The 23104-nt window shown below is 32.1% G+C and overlaps 1 protein-coding gene across 4 annotated transcripts in view; it reads left to right on the forward strand.

The window, feature by feature from the left end:
• Positions 1-23104, forward strand: part of LOC108903825 (phospholipid transfer protein C2CD2L) — a 43208-nt gene that overhangs the window by 8838 nt on the left and 11266 nt on the right. For all 4 annotated transcript variants that reach the window (XM_018706130.1, XM_018706129.1, XM_018706131.1 and 1 more), the window contains exons 2-3: positions 9556-10139; positions 19251-19346. In XM_018706130.1, the coding sequence (XP_018561646.1) occupies positions 9612-10139; positions 19251-19346 (624 nt within the window). In that variant the 5' untranslated portion in view covers positions 9556-9611. The remainder of the gene's footprint in view (positions 1-9555; positions 10140-19250; positions 19347-23104) is intronic.

Consider the following 23104-nt stretch of genomic DNA (forward strand, 5'->3'; position numbering starts at 1 on the left):
TATAATATGTTATCATGGAGCAAGCAGATATTCACTAAAATCTCTTGTCGTCTTTTTGAGGCTTTTTGCACCCTTAATAAGTGGTAAAAATTTCAGCACGAAAGCTTCATTAGTTTGGCGTTGACGGAATTTGTTATCTAAGAAGATGCTATTTTCAGTTGATTTTTCCCAAGCTCAAAGGCGTTGTAGAGTTTCGATCATTAGTTGTTTTTGTACCTAAATAGTTGTATTGACATATGCATTTACTAATAATTTCATTTTTCAAATTTAATTTGTTTAAAACTTAGGTACTTTGAAAAAATGTTAATATTTATTAAATTATTAAAAGCAATTATTATAAAATGAAATAAAGCTAGGTAGGTTGTAGGTATAAGTACGTGAAAAATTGCAAAAATATTCAAAATTTTCTAATATATAATAATTTAATAAATAATAATTCTGTTTTTATATAATTTATTTGAATTATAAATTTGGAAGGAGGCACTTACAATTAGAAACATACAAAACTTAATTCTTAGATAGCATATGACAGGCAAGTCCTTATAATAAATATATTCATCTTTTTTTGGTGTAACTTATTACAAAAAATATACAATTCGTACATTTTATACCTTATGATGATATAATAGGCAACAAACAAAGCGTGTTATTGCCATCTTTAACAAAGATGTGGATTTTATAATCGATATATTATACAACAGTCATAGTCATATGGAAATTATTATTTCTAACGCAAAATGCTCTCTTTTTGCTGTGATTTTTATTTTTGTATTTTTTTGACGTGACTTATCAAAGCCAGCTTCTTCAGAAGATTTCGCAGATTAGTTTCAGATTTCATCCGAAGACGCGACAAAACGGGGCGGTGAATCTTAAAAAAAAAATTACGCCTACTGGTACACCCGGATGAAGTAAAACTTTAATGGATAATGCATATGCATACTTTCAGAAAACCACGCATGTGAAAAATCGCGCTGAACATACCTTTTATACCTGCTATAATGAATGAATACGAATTTTTTTTATTGTATAGTAATTGTGACCTTTAAAGGTTTTACCAAATGGTTATATAATTTTTAATTAAACATTTCTGTATAGGCGTATAAGTATTCACACAAAAATACAAAAGTAAATCAATGTTAAAGTGTCTGCTTTAATCCACACTGTCCAAAGACGATAAAAACTGCATGAAATTACTCCATTGTGTGCATAACAGCAAACATTTATATTTAAAAATGACATAATAATGTACTATTTGGTAAGTTAATAGGGTTATACAGGGTGTCTTAAAATAGTTTTAATTCTGACAGGTATTACCTATATCTACCACGCACTCTTCAGGCAGCGTCCATGTCCCAAATTTCTTGCAATTTGGAAAGAGTAGCAAAAATTGTATCACCCTTTTTTTAGATTCATTTATTCAATATATAGTTAATTTGTTTACATGATGTTATAATTTTTATACTATAACATATTATGTAATTACAAATTAGGTATTTCAAAATATACNATTCATTATTTATTTATTCAATATATAGTTAATTTGTTTACATAATGTTATAATTTTTATACTATAACATATTATGTAATTACAAATTAGGTATTTCAAAATATACACTTCAATAAGCCATGACTTGAACATTTTAGAAGGCCGGTCCAGTGGCGCAAAGCGTTGCGCGTTGGCCTTTCATGCGAGAGGTAGTGGGTTCGATTCCCGATGCAGGCGTGACTTTTTTAATATTTATTTCAATTTCAAATAACGTGAATTATGATCGGCACACAAATGCAGATAAAATTCGACATGATTATTCTCAAATTAGAAGAAATTTTAAACATCGCACCGCTAGAACTGTAGTAAACACCACGATGCAATGTTGCCATATTATAGGATATTCAACTTACAATAATTATATAGGTATAATATTAGTACATTTAGCCCAGTTATTGTAGCTGAAAATATATTAATACATCCGAATTTTTTATAACTGCTTCGATTTTTCTCAAAATTTAGAATTAGGCTCATCTTACCCACCCACTTCAAAACTTATATATGCGCTAGGTGTGCTTTTTGTTCTTAAGGAGTGAAAACCACCCCTTATTGGAAAAAAAAGAAAAAATACAAATTTAAGCATTTTATGTAACCAAATCTTTTTTATTTATGCAGTATGAGTAATTTCATGTGCTATCTAACATGAAACGTAAAGTATCCCAAATTTTCAACCCGGAAAAACCTTTAAAAACCACCCCTTTGAATGAAAATAATATAAAAAATTTTTTTTCAACTTGAAACGTTTTAATCATGCATTCTTATCAAATTGAAATTGATTTCTTGATTAAAAAATTTTTTTTATCGATTGCAACTTTTCAACCCTTGAAAAATACCCCTTCTTTCGAAAATAAAATGAAAAAATTTTATTGAAAGAGTAGAAACATTTTAAATGTGTACTCGTGTTAAATCAACATTTATTCCCTTCTGATAAAATAATTTTGAATCGATTGCAACTTTTCAACCCTTAAAAATTACCCTTTACATTTATTTATATATTTATATGTATTTTCTTAAAATTATCACCTATAAGATTTTTAATCGCACAAAGGCTCATTTTGCAGGGAATTGTAAGGGCTACGTGAATTGTTGAGTTGATCTTTTTTAAGCCCTTCATTTTTAAGTTTGAAAAGTTTAAAGGGCTCGAAAACGGTGGTTCTCTCATTTATATGATGACTTAAAATGGCGATATCTCGATTAATATTAATTTTAGAGTAATAAAAAATTAAAACAAAATCTTCAGCAGAAATAAAGCTAAATTTTTTTACTCTTATATTTTTTTCGTACAGCGTATGAATCGAATTTTTTTCAAAAATTTGAAGTTTACATTTTCAAAAATTAAGTTTTTTTTCGAAAGCTTGCTTTGTAAGTGAGCCAAAGACCCCGAACATATTCTTAGAACATAATTGAAGAAATCTGTAAATGGATTGCATTTAATTTTAATTCTGTCGCGAAAGGCACTGATTTGTTTATTTTTTTCTTAAAAAAATAAGACTATCATATTTCCGTTAATTTTGATTATAAAGACTTTTAAAACAGCTCATTTTAAAGGTTTTTCAAAGTACTTTAAAAAAGGTTCAAATAGTTTTTTTCCAAATATTTATGGTTTTGGCGTTATTTAACGTTAACTGATTCCAATTTTGTTTTTAGCTAAGTATAATAATGTTTAAAAATCCATAACTCGGTTTATATTGCAATTCGAGAAAAAAATTATGCCATTAGATTTGTTTTTTTAGTACCTTTTACAACTTTTTCGTTAAATCCAATGGTTTCAGTTATTTGCAATAAACTATCCGAAAACAAGCACTTTTTCAGTAAAAAAGCAACATTTTCAATGACGAATACTCGGAAAGTATTAGATTATCCAAAAAACTTTATATAACATTTGTTACTTAAAATTGACTCCTCTATCGATTCCTGTGGTTATTTTGGGCGTAAAAATTTCCACCCCTAAAAGGGGGTAGGAACCACTCCCAGGGCAAAAGTACACTTCGGCACTATATAAGTTTTGTGCCTTGAGGCATTCTCCACATTCACTCAAAATTTCACGTCAATCGGTTCAGTTATAAAGAATTCGGAGGTAAAAACCCTCAGTAAATGGACTTTATAATATATTATCACGGAGCAAACAGATATTCACTAAAATCTCTTGTCGTTGTATGAGCGATATGCTGAAACTCAAACTACTGAAAGAGAAGTGAGTCCTATAATAATATATAAATAGGTAGGTACTTAGCTGATAATTAACTAATCGTATTTAATATAAAGGATGTTTCAATATAAAATTGACACCTCTCTTTTGTAACATTATTTGTAGAGCTTTTAGAAAAATCTTTGGGGCAGATCAAAACTTCCTTTGTAGTTCCTTCTGGTAACTGAACTTTGTATAAATATCTTAAAATACACTTTTTTCAGTTGAGGCCTTTTTTTTTGTTTTTTCAATATACTTAGAAACCTCATAAATGGATTGATCATGGCCACCAAAGATTATCAAAGCTTCCATGCCAAACAAACGAGCATCAGAGGTGGGAAACTATATCCTTCGTTAAGTCGTAGTAACCTTGCTGTTTCAAAGCTGATGTGATTTAACTGATCTTACTTTGTAGTACAAGTAGTTATTCCTTTTTTTTTTCCAAATTATATTATTTCATCAGAAATTTCAATTTTTTTTCTCAGGTCAAACCATACGAGTGTAATCTTCAATTAATATTTACGAGATTGATTTAAACTTACAATTAAATAAAAATGAAATAAAGATACACGAGTGACTTCACGTTTTGGAAATACTAAATCGAGAAAAAAATTTGGGCGAGGCCATAGTCTTGAATATTTCACAAATAATAGTAAGTTACATTTAGTTTTATATTTCAAAGTTTTGTTAAGTTATAGGTGAAATTTTAAAGCGGTAAAACTTCAGTTTCAGATCTTTGTCAGTCGTAATGTAGCGATTGGTCCAAAAATAATAAAAAATATTAGATCACTCCTACCTGTGGAAACGGCAACCAGGTTTTTTTAAGAAGCGTACACTTGGCATTTATTTTTCCAATTTTTTAAGTGAGGATCCAGATCAGTCCCTGTTCGAACAAACAAAGTTTGTACATTCTTAACAGGAACGCAGTCAAGAATGATTTACAAATAACGTTTCGAGAAAAAAATGCTATTAGAAGTTTCTCTGCGGAATATTATTCGCAAACGTATAAACAAAATATCAAAAAATCAACTCGAGGCTAGTTGGGAAACTTTGTTTAAACAATGGTCAAAGTTATGGAAAAGTGTTTTTTTGACTCGCGTAAAAAAACTATTATTCAGAGCGAAAAAAGTTTATACAAAAAGGTAGGTAATTAAATAAGCCTATAAAATGAGACAAGTCCGATTATATTCCGATAATTTGTTTATGCGCGAGATGTCAAAAATGGCCGAATATGGCCGTTTTTTTCAATTGCTAATAATTAATGCAATTTTTATCGCAGACACTTGTAATTCAGGATTTTTGAGGCTTTTTGNAAAATACCCCTTCTTTCGAAAATAAAATGAAAAAATATTATTGAAAGAGTAGAAACATTTTAAATGTGCATTCGTATTAAATAAACATTTATTCCCTTCTTATAAAATAATTTTGAATTGATTGCAACTTTTCAACCCTTATTAATTAATACTTTAAATAACTAGATAGATTTCACAGGGCCTAACGACACTTGAGTGTACGATAATTCAATAAACAAAGAAATCTCAATAAAAAAATTAGATTAGAAGACACTATTTAAAGAATATGGGGCCCTTAAACGCTTAAGTTGCATATTTCTTTAAATAATTTGTTCGTAGTGTGTATTTATATATTTTTTTACCTTTGCTAACGTCAAAGTCCATGGACAACTTTTTTATGATCAGAGAGCTATATGCGTGTACAGATACTATTATTTAATAATTTATAGTTTTAAATTTATCAAAATTAATATTGGAATTTTACATGAAGGATTGGTAAATATCACAAATAACGTGATAAACTATTACTCCTATGTTATTGATGATAGCACGTCTTAACCTATTTATGAATTTGTGCTCGAAGTTGTTTTTTTGCTTTTTGAAACGTCGCAATCTAGATTGCATTACGTATGGATTGATTTTAATGTTGACTTTTCGCTACGCATATACAGCTGACGGTATCGTCAAATTCCGAAACAAATCGTGTAGGTACACACGGTGCAACAAAACAGAGGAGTCCCCGTTGCAAAACAAAAACGAAACATCACACTCCTCTGCGCGGTGTTGTCAGTTGTTGAAAAATGTCTGAGGTCTGGGTACATTTTACAAGCTTTGAAGAATTCCAGGAAATGTGTTGAGTGTCTGGATTGTTTAAAAAGGGTTTTCTGCAGCATTCGGACATCATTTTGACATTTTTTTGTAAATTATGTACGTTAGATATACAGGGTGTTCTGAAAGTTCGTCAGAAAACTCCGGGAGGTGATTCTACAGTATGTAATGAATTTTTTTTTCTAATTGTCAATTGTTTGCAAGTTACAGCTTGTCAACGTTAATTTTTTATAATTTTTCTATTTAAATAACTTATTTAATTCAAGTCCGATTAGTCTCTCATTTGGCACACCCACTAGATTTATTGGACCAGTCAGGAAAAAATTCTATTATGCGCCATTAGAGGGCACTTTACCTAGAACTCAAAATTTGTTTTGTTCATAACTTTTTCTATTGCTAGACATCAGAGAAATTTAAGCATTATTGAAAAGAAAAATCATATCAGAAAAAATTATGTACTCTTAATTCAACTCGATAAATGTACTGGTTTAGCAGAAAATCGCTATTAAAGTGTTATTAAACATCAAATTTTTGATAATTCTTTTTGCAATTAATCAAGTTGCCATGCTGTAATACCATCTCTTGTAAAGCATAAGAAGAAACAGGAGAAGTGGCTACGATTCTGTGCTTTAAGATTTCAAAGGTTCCAATTGACATCGTAACAACTATATAATAAAGAATTATGTAGGTTCATCTACTAATTCGTGGTTTACTATTAAAATTTGGACAATACAGACTGTAGCTAAAATCTAAAAAAGGTCTCTGTCCAAAAAAGCTTGATTTTCTAGATACCTACATAGGGTGGCCCAAAAAAAACGATTATTTTTTTTTCCGTGTCTCTTGTGAAAATATGATAATTTATCATGCTTTAAGAGCCCCCTCAAAATATCAGCTCAAAAAAAAATTTATAGAGGTCGCTCAAGATTTTTAAAAATTTCCAAAATCGTCAAAAATTGTTGTTTTTTATTTTTTATATAATTTTCTAGGTTGAAAAAATCTCGATTCTGAAAATTTTAAATCGATGTTTTAATTTCTAAAGGTCACTCATAATTATTTTAATTTTAAAAGTAATGTACCTAAAATGTTGTGTCTCGTGATTTATTTCTATTCGTTTGTTCATCAAATTCAATAAAAAAAAATTATTAGTTTGTTGATATTTATTTTTAGAGGTCGCTCGAAAACATTTTAGGTACACTACTTTTAAAGTTAAAATAATTATGAGTGACCTTTAGAAATTAAATTACCAAAAAATATAATAAATAAAATATCGATTTGAAATTTTCAGAATTGCGATTTTTTTCAACCTAGAAAATAATAAAATAATGAGAAAAAAATCTATTTTTGACGATTTTAGAAATTTTTAAAAATCTCCTCGACGACCTCTAAAAAAATTTTTTTTGAGCTGATTTTTTGAGGGGGCTCTTAAAACATGATAAACTAACATACCTAATTTCACAAGAGATGAAAAAAAAAATAATTTTTTTGGGCAACCCTAACCTACATATTGTTTTTTTTTCTTAATTGCAAGAATATGATAAGCGATTTCGTTCAAATTTGGTACACAGTGTTAGTATTTGATTATTTACAAATGCTTTTTTTTTTATATGCAGAGGCGTAGATTCATTGGCGGACTAAGTAATGTTCCCACCGAGGTTCCCACACTTTTATTGTTTCTTTTACTTCCAAAATATTTCAAATCGAACTCATTGTTATAATTAGACACTATGAAACAATTTTAACTGATGGTATTGCACAAGACAACTACTCTGCGGACTAATGCTCCCACCAGCATTGAATATCTAGCTAGTTGGTTGCTTACGGCATACTGATGAGAACTAAATAACCGGTATGTTTAGTGATTCTCCCGACGAATGACTTTAACCGTTTACTAGGTATTGCGGGCGTAATTCAACGCTGGTCGGAACATTAATCCGCAGAGTAGTTCTTTCATACATTTTGATTAATTTTGAACGTGTTGCAGCTCGAAAACGAAACGCTTCCGGACACATTTTTTATTAACTTGTGACGTAATCGAGATTCGGCCAAGCGCTTTATATTGGGATAGTAGTCCAAGCATTCTGTCACGGATTAATGTTAAATTTGCAGAAATTATTACCTGGACAAAAAAAATATGACCGTATAGAAAATTAAATTTTAAATTGAGTTTCTTGTTCTTTAAACTCGATCCAATATGGCGAACATGGTTAAAAAAAATCGCAAAGTTGAAAAAAACGGTTTTTCTAAAATAACTAAAAAAATATAGCACGGATTGAAAAATTTTAAATGAGAAAGTTGTAGGTTTTAAAAAGATCTATCGACTGATTTTTTGAAAGTATCGATTGCTTTGTTACTTTTCGAGATATATCGAAAAAACCGTTAAAAATCTTCTCTTTTCTCTTCTTCTATAACTCGTTTACATTTACGTGCCCATATTTGCTATTTACTGCAAGCATAGCCCGCGGCAAGCCAAAAAAGTACATTTTTGAAAAATTTAAAAATATTAATTATTTTTCGAGATATATCGATTTTTTGAAAAAAAGGCGCTCTCGAAAATTGGCTAGATCTTCTCAGCGGATAGCCCTACAGTAACGATTTTCGGTTTATTTTCTTCGTAAAGAGTTATATTATCATGCTGTTAAAAAATGTTGACGATTTTATTAATTTTAAGGATCAAAAAATGACTTTGAATAAGTTGCACTTTTTTGGGTATGTTTTTTTCAAATTACTATTTCAATTTTTATTTTATGAAAATGACTTTTAAAGAAAGAAAACTAAACATTTACGGGTCTATTTTGCTTCTAAGGCGAAAATGCTATAATATTCGTGTTTAGCTACCCCAGATTAAGTACAAAAAAATAATAAAAATTGAAATAGTTATTTGAAAAAAACATACCCAAAAAAAGTGCAACTTTTTCAGTCATTTTTTGATCCTTAAAATTAATAAAATCGTCAACATTTTTTAACAGCATGATAATATAACTCTTTACGAAGAAAATAAACCGAAAATCGTTACTGTAGGGCTATCCGCTGAGAAGATCTAGCCAATTTTCGAGAGCGCCTTTTTTTCAAAAAATCGATATATCTCGAAAAATAATTAATATTTTTAAATTTTTCAAAAATGTACTTTTTTGGCTTGCCGCGGGCTATGCTTGCAGTAAATAGCAAATATGGGCACGTAAATGTAAACGAGTTATAGAAGAAGAGAAAAGAGAAGATTTTTAACGGTTTTTTCGATATATCTCGAAAAGTAACAAAGCAATCGATACTTTCAAAAAATCAGTCGATAGATCTTTTTAAAACCTACAACTTTCTCATTTAAAATTTTTCAATCCGTGCTATATTTTTTTAGTTATTTTAGAAAAACCGTTTTTTTCAACTTTGCGATTTTTTTTAACCATGTTCGCCATATTGGATCGAGTTTAAAGAATAAGAAACTCAATTTAAAATTTAATTTTCTATACGATCATATTTTTTTTGTCCAGGTAATAATTTCTGTAAGCATATAATGCTTGGACTATAGGTAATTTTTCCCTTTTGATGCGCGCAAAATCCAAAATCCTTCCGTGGGACTTTCGCAAAACCGCGACGGCAAACGCGCGGCGCTCGAAAAGTGGAGCGGAGATATTTATAATCGAGCAGGTCTCTGGGAGGCTCTATTTTTAGTCGGCAGACGATCGCCTAGTAACTTTAAACTTTTTCAGAGAACCGCATGGCCTGAGGGAACCGAAACGATCAAAGGAAATATGGCCGCCTTGAGATGGATCTAGCGGAAGTGGTCGAGGACTTGATCTGCACGTTCGACGGTTCCGGTGACACCACCATGGACACCCTCGCCATGTTCATATTCGGCTGGATCCTGGCCGCGCTCTTCGTCCTGTGGCTCGGCAAGCTGGTCTACGCCAAGTTCCAGGCGAAATCGACCTCGGGCGAGGCCAGGGCCAGGCTGACGGAGGCCCCCCTGAGCAAGACGACCGACAACGTCGACGCAGCCGCCGCAGTCGCGGACAAGGCCCCCAAGAAGATCGCCCCGCTGGGCAAGGCGGCGGGGGGCTACGTGCCGCCCACTCCCCCCGTGAGGAAGAGGCTCACCAGGCAGAGTCCCGCGCCCGAGGTGAGGAAGCCCAAGTTCGTGCCGGCCCCCCAGTGCACCGGGCCCGATAACGTGTGTGTTTTGTGGGTGAACGACGTGTTGCAGTGGTTGTACAACGACTTCGTCATCGTCAACGAGCTGCTGGCCGTCTGGATAGCTGCGCTGAACGAGTACACCAAGAAGTCCGTGGCCGAGGTGAGTGGTAGGTTAGGGGGGCGCTGCCGGTGATTCATGGAAACATACGCGATGGTGACGTCACTCGTGACGTCGCGATGTTTTACTTTTTTTGTTGTAACGTCGATTCAACCGAAAAAAACATCCATGAACCTTCAAAGTGAAATAACGAGCGTTCAAATAAAAACGTGGTCGAAGTTGGCTCTGACACGTTGGACTTAGGGAGTAGCTTATAGCGACCAACTTAACCTCATTTCTCAACGAACTGTATAGCAGCTGTCAGTTTCAATAACGTTAATGACTTTATTTTAAAGAATAATCGTGATAACAATAACAAGCAATTAAAGGAGCTGCGGAAAGTGTCCCCCTCCTTGTTCCAAGCACTTTTCACACCTGTTCCTCAAAGAATTAAAGACATTTTCTAAGATGCTCGGGGTATTGTTAATTTCACGGATCTTGTCTATAAGTCGAGCCTGCAGATGGTTTAAATCAGGAATAGGCAGTTCAACAATAGTGTGTTTAAGGTAAGGCCACAAAAAGAAATCACACGGCATAATATCACATGACCTCGGTGGAAATTCATGTTCAGCATTGAGACTTATTAGTCGATTTTGGAAAACTTCCCTCAACATATTCATCGTCTCGCCTGCCGTATGTGCCCTTGCGCCATCTTGTTGAAAGTAAAAGTTTGTAATTTCGTTTTCTTCCAGCTGGTTAACAAAAGGAGCGATAATTTCTTCTCTATACCCTTTGCGCAGTAAGAGTACCATTAAAAATAATAGGTCCATAAATCCTCCTTCGATTGAGAGCACACCAAACTCCAATTTTTTGAGCGTGTAGAGGGCCCTCGACAAAAAAGTTATCTGGTTTTTCAGAAGACCACATTCTCATATTCTGTGAGTTTACGTAACCACTTAAATGAAACCAGGCTTCATCAGAAAAAAAAGGTGATATTATGAAGTTCACCGTAGTTGTTTAAAAACCATTCACAAAATACAGCCCTTCGCGGAAAATCAACTTCATGAAGTTCTTGCTGACAAGTTAAACGATAGGAGAACAAACGCAAATCTTTTTTTAACACTGTGTGGCAGGTACCGACTGATACTCCCACCATTTGTGGTAAACCACGTACAGAAGTTCTTGGCGCATTTTCCATTATTTGTTGAACATTTTCTTTTATTTCTTCGGTCCGCTTTTTAGGTCGGCCGCTTCATTATTTTCTTGTTACACTGCCCGTTTCACGAAAAACATTAACACAACGCTGAAATGCACTTTGAAAAATTTTGTACTCAACAACACCGGGAAATTGATTTTGAAATTCTATGGAACATTCCTCAATAGAATACTTCCATATTCCATCAATCTTGCGTCCATTTCTAAAGTAGGACTCTATGATAAACACTTTTTGTTCTTGAGAAAACACCATTTTAAACGCTTTTTAAAACGAAAATATTCAAATTGATAGCGGCGATATAGCGCTTTGACAGATGACGTTTAAGTTCATTTGCTATACGCTACGCCCTACGTCCAAATTTTCAGAACCAACTTGACCACGTTTTTATTTGAACGCTCGTTATAATTACCTGCTAAACAACCATTGAAGACATTAAAATTAACAAGGTACAGTTTCCTCGCGTAATATTTGACAAAAACCAACAACAAAATTCTAAATATTCTCTCTGCTACCGGTTTCATGAACAACGATACGTTGATTCTATATTCAGACAACCAGACTACAATAATTATGTAGGATGTTCTTAATTGTATTATATTCATTATAATTTTCTTGATTTTGAAGGTTTTTTTAAGAAATTTTTAATTCAGGGCACTTTTCTGATTCCGCTGATATGGTTTGCGTCTTTGTTTTTGTCCAGGACCAGATTATTCATTTTTACAAGGAGTGCTTTGAAACTGAAACATCCATATCATATTCCGAACAAACAAAATGTGACGGTTCATCAGTTAAATTTTCATTAACAATGTGAAATTTTATATAGTTAATACTACCATTTTCATCTGGCTTTGTTTCATGCGAAAAGTGCATTTTTATTAAGCGTTTGAACTTTGTTATTGTCAACGAAACTTTATTTGGAGTGTTAAAATTTGGTTTAAAGAAGATAATAGTCGTGTGTTTTCTTTTCAAAGCACTGAAAAAATTAATAATTTTTACGAAAACAAACACATCTATCATTAACATCATTTTTTATAATTGAAACCGATCAAGAGAACTTCACTGTATTAATATTGAAATATATATGTATGTATGTAATCGTTAACGAGTGATTGATCAAAATCGAAAAATTAATTGCTTTAAAAAATGTTCTTATTTTACACTGGTTTAGATAAATCAAAGGAACTGAAACCGTAATATTGATGTAAGCCACAATATCAGCCAGTTTGCATGAAAAATAAATGTTTAGTTTCCACTACGAAGGTCACATATGTTTGCGTACATTTTAAAAACAATTTTTAATAACACGACAAACTTTCCATGTTAGCAAGTTCATGTAAATCGTTAAATATACGATATATATCATAACTTTTTGAAAAATGGTTATCATTTATAATTCATGATATTTATTATACAGAGTGGTTTCCAAGTCCAGGATGTTGACCTAAGGGTCCCAATGCCACTGAATACCAACAAAAATTACTGTCATGTAAAAAAATTTCACATTTTATTAAAAATATAACTCTAGATCTGTTCGTTTTACAAAAGAATGTACATGATTTCTTTTGCTCAAAATTCTTTATTAAATCATCAAGAATTTTAAAAAGAAATGTTTAATCTTCTGGGTGATAGCCTTCACTATACTAGTATCAGTTTCTACACTGATCTCTGTTAGAAAATCTGCATACATTTTTTTACGAACGGCTTTAAAAAAACATTAATATTTTTGACATACACCCTGTTACATGAAAATCAAAACATTCTCGAATATGGGCAAGGAATTCGCCGCTTCATTTTTGATTTTCCATTGAAAGTATGTCACGTATACAAAAATAACATTATTTGAATATTTACTGCATTAAATGAACTTTCGATGCATCGAACTACCTACTTCGTCGCTACCTCCTTTACCTAGATATTGCGTCTTCGAAGTTACATTTTTATACCATCACCCAAATAAACACCATGGATAAAGTTTCTATTTACAAACGTGTTGCAATTAGCGAGCGTCTGTGTCTGTGCTGCAAACAGGCTATTGATTATATCCAAAAAATAGGGTTAAAAGGAATGTTCAAGCAATTTTATTGCATGAATCGTTCAAAGTGTCGTTTTAGATGAAAAAACCGCGAAGTGCTATTAAATTAGAGGGTGGAAGTTGGAGATAGGTGTGAAAATGCACCCCTTTCAGTTTTTTAATTGTAGCTCGAAAACGAAGCAAAATTTCGATATAGTTCATTGGAAACAATTTGTAGAGAATTGAATTTCTCATCGAAATGGCTTATTTAAAAAATTTAAAAGAATTAATTTATGTAAAAAATCGTTAATAAACAGATTTAAAAAAAGAAAAAAATAAGATTTTTAGTAGAAGTAGGCAAAGAAAATTGCTGAGAGATGATATTCCCTTTAAAATGATGCGTTTTCAAAAGTTTTTGGACTAATAACTATTGACTGAGTTATAACCGCTCAAACTTAAATATTTTTTAGATTTTCGTTGTTTTTAACATAATAATGATTATAATTATTATTTTTACAAAAAACTGGTTTTTTACTTAATAAAAAATTATTTCAAAAGTTTTATTTGTTAATAATAAATAAAGATTTTCACAACTTCAAAGTCAAAAAAGTAAAAAAAAAACAAAAAAATGTTTTTTTCTTTTAAATTTTTTAAATAAGCCTTTTCGATGGGAAAATCAATTCTCTACAAAATTTTTCTTATAAAGTATACTGAAATTTAGCTTCGTTTTCGTGCTATATTTAAAAGACTGCAAAAGTGCATTTTCACCCCTATCTTCAATTTCAACCCTCTAATTTAATAGCACCCCTCGCTTTTTTCATTTTTAATGACGCTTCGATCAAGTTATGTGATGAAAATCCTTGAACAAATCCTTCATTTTTTGCAAAAACTGAGAATTAAAACGTATGAGGCTAAACGCGGCGAAAATAAAAAAATTGGCTAATTGTAAGTTTGACCGGCCTATATATCGACCAATTTTCATTGAAAAATACTTTACAACTTCTTATTTTGAAGGAAATTTTATCTACTTATTTTTCTATGAAGCAACGCCTATACCTATCTTTACTCAAGAAAAAAAAACTAGAGGCAAAAAAGTACAAAAAAAATAAAAAGTTCGAATTTTTTGCTTTTTTTTAATTGTTTATTAACGATTTTTTGCATAAAATTTTCCTTTTAATTTTTTAAATAAGCCATTTCGATGGGAAATTCAATTCCCTAAATAATTTTTCCTATAAACTATACCGAAATTTTACTTCATTTTCGAGCTACAAATAAAAAACTTAAAGGGGTGCATTTTCACCCCTATCTCCAATTTCCACCCCTATCTCCAATTTCCACCCTCTAATTTAATAATGCTCTAACAATTTTTCAAATCAATTACATACACATTTAACTCTTGTATCGTTTTTTGATAAACCTTTCAATATAAATGTTCCTTTGGAAAACAATTGAAATTAATTTAAATAAAACTTTACGAAATATACTTATTTCGTAAACCCAACACTCACATTCATTTAAAAACGAATTCATTCTCGACACTACATACATCCTTCCGTGCGGTTTGGTTTGCTGGGATGCCAGAGTTAGTATTCCGATATTTTCAACGGTTAAAAAGATACGGAGGGGCTTTGTTAGGGCACGTTTTAAGTCACGTGACTTTTGAAATTGGCGAACAGCCCTTAAAATTTTTATTTTTCGACCTAGAACGGTGCGGTCCTCCATATACATATTTCCAGAGCTTTCTCCTTACGAAAAATGGATCGTCTCTACAAAAAATATCTGGAATATTAGTTCACGTGCTGCCCATTTGCCATGTTTATGTTCGGGTTCGCATTTCGCACAGCCCGCTGGAATAAAGGGAGTTTCTCTGGCCAGGCCGGCAGTCATCTGTCTTGCGTGCCGCAGTTTCGATTTTGTCACTTTGCCAAGGCTTTTGTCTCGGCTCGCCGTTTTCTGCATCGTCTAATATTATTTGAGAATGAAACCGGATAATTTCGGCGAGTTTCGTAGGCAATGCAGATTGCATATATTAACGCGGTCTAGTAATTCACCGGGTGATCTTTGAATATATTTTGACGGGTCCACAACTCTACAGAGGTTATATTTGAAAAAGAGATAAACTGACATTCCGTTTCGGTGTATTTTTAGCACGTAGGGATCCCGTACTTGAAATATTTGGATTTTGGTTGAGTCTTCCTAGAATTCGGGCGCGAATTTTATCATATTTTTGCTAGTCTGTTTTCTGTATATCCTGTATTGTACCACCTTAACCAAACAATTCCGTTTCCTGAGATAGCACGACCTTTTATTACATTTATATATTATACAACCTACAGGGAAGTAGCAGGAAGCAGACAAATCGTAAACTAGCACACCTTTTTCATAATGACGTGTCCTTTCTGGAACGACAAAATTCGAGATTCAGTTTTTTAATCTTCAGATCTAAGAAAGTGTACCTCAAAACCGCAATCTTTCGCCATGTTTGGGGTTATGTTACATCACGAGGTAATTTTTCTCGACAAACCTCGTTCCATCTGAAAGTGCGACAACTGCGACTCTTCAAAATCATTTAATTCCTGCGGGACTGCCGGCGCCAGATCCAAGCGTGCGCAGGGGCCCGTCCTACTCCGTCATTTTTTTTTGTTTTATTGCTGCGACTGCGGCGCCATGCCGTAACCCAGTGGACCGCTTCGGTGAAGTAATCGATGATGTAATTGGCTAGGTGACGTGGTTACCGAATGATCTCACCTTCTGTTTATTTACGTGGCGATGAGCGACGCGGTCGCGTCCAATAGACCATGAAAATTAGCGAAAAAAAAAGAGACACTCGAAAAAATTCCTATCCGCGATAAGATTGCCTAAAGGAACATAATACAAGACATCTCTCATCTCGTGAGTCAAAATATTTTAATAGCTAACTTTTATATTTAAACAATTAAGTGAGGAAAACAGTTTTTTCACTTTGCTGGGAAAACCATCAATTTTAGCGAAAAGTGACTCTCAGACAGCTTGTAGGGAATAAAATTATCTACGAAATGAGACTTGTTCAATTAAAATCGGTTAATAAACAAAAAAGTTATTGCAAATAAACTAGAAGAGTGCCCATTTTTTAATTTGTTTATAACTATCGCATTTATTGTTAAAATTTTATAAAACCTATGACAAGTTGAGGGTTTTGTCATACTTTAAAAGTGGGCCAAAAGTGGGCGCTGTAGGTGCAATAGTTTTCGCACAATTCTATTTGTTTATAGCGGAGGCTCCAAAAGTTATGAACTTTAAGCCTCTGTACAGGCGTTAATTTTCAACCAAACATGATTCTGAAAGCGTCATTGTAATCTTAAAGACGTAATTAAGCGACCTATTAAAAAATATCACCGTTTTTTTGACATTAACATTCTCAAATTGTGCATTAAAAAACCGTGCGTTTTTCGCTTATAAACAATTTGAATAACATTGTTGCTATTTATGCTATCTCACCGAAAATAGATGCAATGGATAGCTGGCAAAAAAATACAGTTTTAAAATAAAAAAAGTACCCTCTACGACCAACAGGAGCCAAGATAAGAATTTTTTTTTAAATCGTAGCGCAATTGTTTATAAATATTAAGACTTGAATTTTTCGCAAAATAAAGTTTACGACGTAAACTACGATTTCCCGTGAATTGCATTGAAAAATGTGGAAAATTAACGACTCACGAGCCCTTTAAAGAGAAGGTACTCGCTAAGTAAACTGTCCGGCGGCCGGCGGCGTGGTGGTGGGGGAAGCTCGTCCAAGCGGTCGCGCGCGCGAGAAAAGTTAAATCCAAAGTTCAAATAAGTGCGCGCTGTAAATTTTGCAATATCTCGGCTTCTATTCATCGTAGAAACTTATTTTTTTTAAACTGGGGTAGCTCGTCGAAAATATAACAATTGGCATATTTACGAATTCGTAGAATAGCCCTGAACCCCAGAAAAAATGCATCTTTTATACTTAATTTTTTTTAATTTACAAAAATGTCACAAAAATTATTGTTAAACGAAATATTAATTAAAATTTCAATTTCGGAATTATTTTACTATTATTAAATAAATAAATGAAGCTATCGTTCATTTAAAAAGTTATTTTTTTTACATATTAAGGCAAAGTAAACTTGTTTTTTCAATATTTTGTTAGCTATTTAATTACGATTTAAATGTAAAATTAAAGTAAAAATTCACAAATTATTTTCAAATTATTATTTATTGTTAAAAGATTTAAAAAAGAATAAAAAGCATTTGAATTTATTGCAAAATTCTCAAAATTAAAAAATATTAATAAAAATAATGCGGTCGATAAAATTACAATTTTAACTTCTTGAAATTTTAATATATAAAGTTTTTTTATTATATTTATTACTAATTTTATAAACATAATCAAAATTAATTCAAAAAATATTAATCACAACCATTTTCAATAATAGATATAAATAATGCAATATAATACAATTTAAAATTTAAAATTTTTTCTATTTTTATGAGAAATAATAATTTGAAAATAATTTATGAATTTTTACTTTAATTTTACATTTAAATCGTAATTAAATAGCTAACAAAATATTGAAAAAACAAGTTTACTTTGCCTTAATATGTAAAAGAAATAACTTTTTAAATGAACGATAGCTTCATTTATTTATTTAGTAATAGTAAAATAACTCCGAAATTGAAATTTTAATTAATATTTCGTTTAACAATAATTTTTGTGACATTTTTGTAAATTAAAAAAAAATTGAGTATAAAAGATGCATTTTTTCTGGGGTTCAGGGCTATTCTACGAATTCGTAAATATGTACATTGTTATTTTTTCGTCGAGCTACCCCAGTGTAAAACAGATAGTAAGTTTCTACGATGAATAGAAGCCGAGAGAGATATTGTAAAATTTACAGCGCGCACTTTCCCCACCACCACGCCGCCGGCCGCCGGACAGTTTACTTAGCGAGTACCTTCTCTTTAAAGGGCTCGTGAGTCGTTAATTTTCCACATTTTTCAATGCAATTCACGGGAAATCGTAGTTGACGTCGTAAACTTTATTTTGCGAAAAATTCAAGTCTTAGTATTTATAAACAATTGCGCTACGATTTTTTTTTTTTTTAATTCTTATCTTGGCTCCTGTTGGTCGTAGAGGGTACTTTTTTTATTTTAAAACTGTATTTTCTTGCCACCTATCCATTGCACCTATTTTCGGTGAGATAGCATAAATAGCAACAATGTTATTCAAATTGTTTATAAGCGAAAAACGCACGGTTTTTTAATTCACAATTTGAGAATGTTAATGTCAAAAAAACGGTGATATATTTTAATAGGTCGCTTAATTACGTCTTTAAGATGTTTGATTGAAAATTAACGTCTGTACAGAGACTTAAAGTTCATAACTTTTGGAGCCTCCGCTATAAACAAATAGAATTGTGCGAAAACTATTGCACCTACAGCGCCCACTTTTGGCACACTTTTAAAGTATGACAAAACCCTCAACTTGTCATAGGTTTTATAAAATTTTAACAATAAATGCGATAGTTATAAACAAATGAAAAAATGGGCACTTTTCTTGTTTTTTTGCAATAACTTTTTTGTTTATTAACCGATTTTAATTTAACCAGTCTCATTTTGTAGATAATTTTACTCCCTATAAGCTGTCTGAGAGTCACTTTTCGCTAAAATTGATGGTTTTCCCTGCAAAGTGAAAAAACTGTTTTCCTCACTTATTTGTTTAAATAGAAAAGTTAGCTAATAAAAGTTTTTGACTCACGAGACGAGAGATGTCTTGTATTATGTTCCTTTAGACAATTTTACAATAATCTAGCGGATAGGACTTTTTTCGAGTTTCTCTTTTATTTTCGCTAATTTTCCTGGTGTATTATGAACATTTATTCATAACTTAAAATTTAACAAACGGCTCCAGCTCCATTGATCGGAAACTTATTTTTCTTTTCAGCAAGGGATCGGGGTCGAGTTGGTCCGGATCCTGCCGGAAACCCATTCCCCAACCCTGACGAATATCTTCGCCGAAGCGGATTCCAAGGATGACGTGGTGAGTAAGCATTCGCCGTCTTATCTTTTTCTATATTTACTCTATTACTGCATGTGCAACATTTATGAACCTTACGTCATCGACTTGTGCATAATATACACGAGGAAACTTTCATAATATTGATATTGATATATGCTAAAACCTGTTAGTTCTCCATAAATTAGGTTAAAGTAGTGCGACCGAACAAAGCAAATAGTATTCTATTTATATCACCCCACAAAAAATATAATAATTAACATGCATATTGCTGTTTTGTTGCCTTGGATTCATTGTGATTTGATTACCGCTTTCGTTAAAATCGGTCTTGCGTATTTCTTTTCAAACATTTCAAACGTCAGTGGTGTACAATCGTCAGCTGCTCATCGTCATATTTGCAGTAACTTAAAACCGAAATATTGAGTACCGTTTAATTATCCATTTTGTATTATGCATCATGTAATTTAACACCATAAACTCTTCGGTATTGGGAAAATAAGTGAAGACTCGAATTCTGACGTTTTTCAGAGACAAATGTCAGTTGGTCAGGGCCAACCTCGACGGTAGAGCGCTGTGAACGGATAACGTAACGCCGTCGTAGAAAACAAAACGGTCGAAAAATACCATTTATCTAATCAGAAACTACCATGAGATAATGTCACGGTTTAATCAACATTCGAAGGCGGCTCTTTCCATTCCAGCGATCTGGGTCAGCACAGTGGTAATACTTTTTAATTTGGAGATGATGTAACGCTCTAATCGGTGCCCGTACACGTAAAAATACGAATGATTTCATTTATTTCGCCGCTCCGATCGATGGGTTGGGAAAGGTTAAACATACAACCAAAACCAACAAATTAGGGGGCCTGCGCTTTTATATTACTTGTTAAGGAGTAAAAATTTTATTGTTGGAAAGTCTTGGGAATGATGATACAAGAGAGGTATCATCAAGTGGGTTATGAAAAAAGTATAGCGTCGTTGTTTTTTATCAACAAATGGGTCAAAAATTTGTAACTTTTCGTTCTACGCGTTGTTGTAAAAAAACTATTAGTCTTAGCAAAAAAGTTCATTCATAAAATCTTACCAAACTTTCCCTAAAATGTGAGTTTTTATATCCTTAAGAGATGTGCAAAAGATGGGCTCGATCGGTCAAATAATTTTTGCAAAATTCCATTTATTTATACAATTTTTGCAAGGCCCATTTTCAAATGACTATTCCGAGGATAGGGTTATGACTAAAACATTCTTTTTGGGCTCATTTTCTTCGAAGGGACACCAAGTATCCTCTAGTTAAAAAAGAATAAATTTAATATAATTAAATGTAATTTTGCAAAAACTATTTAACCGATTGAGCCCATCTTTTGCACATCTCTTAAGGATATAAAAACTCACATTTTGGGAAAGTTTGGTAAGATTTTATTAATTATTTAAAAAGTTATTAAGAATTAAAGAAAAAATACTTTTTCCGTTTAATTTTGCAATAAATGTTTTGTTTATAAAGCAATTTTAACTTGTAAAGTCTCGTGTTAAAGATGAGTTTCTCTAGATCAAATCGTCTGTTGAAGATTTTTTGCAAGATTAATAGTTTTTTTTACAATAACGCGTAGAACGAAAATGACGAATTTTTGACCTATTTGTTGATAAAAAAACAACGACGTTATACTTTTTTCATGACCCATTTGATGAGACGCCTCTTGTATTATCATTCCCAAGACTTTCCAACAATAAAATCACGCCCAGTAATTAAAAAATTTCAAAATGTTTCCTTTCCTGGTCCAATTCCGTTGCACCGTATTCTTGGCACGCTCGAATGCAATAATCGTTTTACGACTTTTTTAACGATCCGTTTTGTTGACCGCAATAGGTTATGCTGACGACGCAATCGTAGGGATACGTTTTGTGATTTAAAAAGGAACAATAAGACAGTCAACGATAAAAGATAAAAATTTTGACTTTCAGATTCTGAAACTAGAAACTTCAATTTGCTTGTTTTCTGCATTGCTCTACGACTATTTTCGCCAAGTTAATCTTTTGAGAATCGCCTAAGAATTTAGGATTTTTTAAAACCATTTAGTTTAGTTTTTTAACATTTTAGTTCTTGTGACTAGTTTCGGACCTATTTGGTTTTACAAACAATGTGGTTCGAAATTTAAAAGTTCAGCGGTAGGAGTAACAACATTTTTTTTAGAGATACAAGGTTTTATGGTTGAAGTTGCTTCAATATCCCTAAAATAATAATCTATCATGTATTCTTCTGTCATAAATTATCTGAGTTCATTTATTAAGTCATCATTTATTTATAAACATGCACACTAAGGAAATTAATTAGGTACCGTATCATTCCTTATTTTTGTCGTTTGTCTATTACATGTTAATAATAATAATTGATGTCGAACCCGTTGATTTACATAATATTATAATATGTTATCTTCAGCACAGGGTGTTATTTAAGTAAGTCGCCAAACTTCAAGGGGAGATTGTTTAAGTGATTCTAAAACGGAAAGTTTGTATTGAAATAAGTTCGGTAATAGTTCGTTTTCAAGATACAGTCAAACTTTAAAAAAAAACGATTTTTTTTTTAAAGTTTGACTTGATTTTAAATCTTAATAATCCTCTAGCCGATTTTGCTGAAATTTGGCAGTGTTACTTGTGGTAGAAAGGGGCTAATTAGCTGTAACTAGATCAAAATTACTAAGTCCAGTGGCGTTCCGGGGGCCACCTTTACCAATATTAAAAATAAAACTTTTATAATTTTTTTCGCATAATGCAACTAAAATACAACTTTTTGTCTTGAATTCTTTTCGTATCATCATGCTTCATTTTGGAGAAAAAAAAAATAAAAATTATAGCTACCAAACGATGAAAAACTATTTTTTTTTTCATATCGTTTTTTTTTGTTGCTCACAGACATGCATTAAAATAATTTTTATTTTATTTCTCGAAAAAAACGAAGCAAGATACAAAAAAAATTGGAAAGACAAAAAAGTTGTATTTTTAGTATCTTAATGGGTAAAAAATATAAAAGTTTAAAGAAAGTCAGCGGCGCACATTTTTTTTTACCGGACCTACTCGTATGTTTATATAAACGTTTCGTCATTCAAAGAATCATCCCTTGAAATTTGGCCACGTACTTAAATAACACCCAGTATATGCTTTGGTTATTTAAATGCTCGTCATATTTCAATAAACTTATGTAATTATTATTTTAGTGACATATGACATAATATTTTTACCATATTGGCATAAAATGTCGGAACCATCTGATTTTTATTTCTATTTTTTATTATTGGGCTGCGGATAGACTGACGTTTCATATTTCCAAGCTACTGTCTTGGCAGTTGCATAAAATTAAATGCGTTTTTTTTGTCACGCAAATAAAAATAACTAGATACGTAATAAATCTTCTGGTGTTAATTATTATCAGCGTAAACTTCTCTCAGAGTATAAGGGCCGGTAGTGTTTGTCTTTCCTTTGAATTTGAGACGCTCGTAAATAAATAAGGCTACTGAGTCGCTTTAAGTGCCCCTTTGTGCTACCGATGAATGGGCCCATTTAAAAATCTGTTAACGTTGATTTGATGTTAAATATGATCAAGTGAAAGGTTAATCGTGCGTGAGAATTACATCACGGCGAAAAATAGAGACTATGCAATGGGGCTGATTGAGAAATGGGTTTTGTCTAGGTTTTGACATAAATTGATTCAACAGATTGATATTATACAAAGTGTGGCGTAAGGTGTAAGGTAGAATAGAAAATAACCTTTACATACATGTAGATAAAAA

The sequence above is a fragment of the Anoplophora glabripennis genome, unplaced genomic scaffold, assembly GCF_000390285.2.
Source record: "Anoplophora glabripennis isolate ALB-LARVAE unplaced genomic scaffold, Agla_2.0 scaffold134, whole genome shotgun sequence".
In the NCBI taxonomy this organism is placed as follows: domain Eukaryota; kingdom Metazoa; phylum Arthropoda; class Insecta; order Coleoptera; family Cerambycidae; genus Anoplophora; species Anoplophora glabripennis.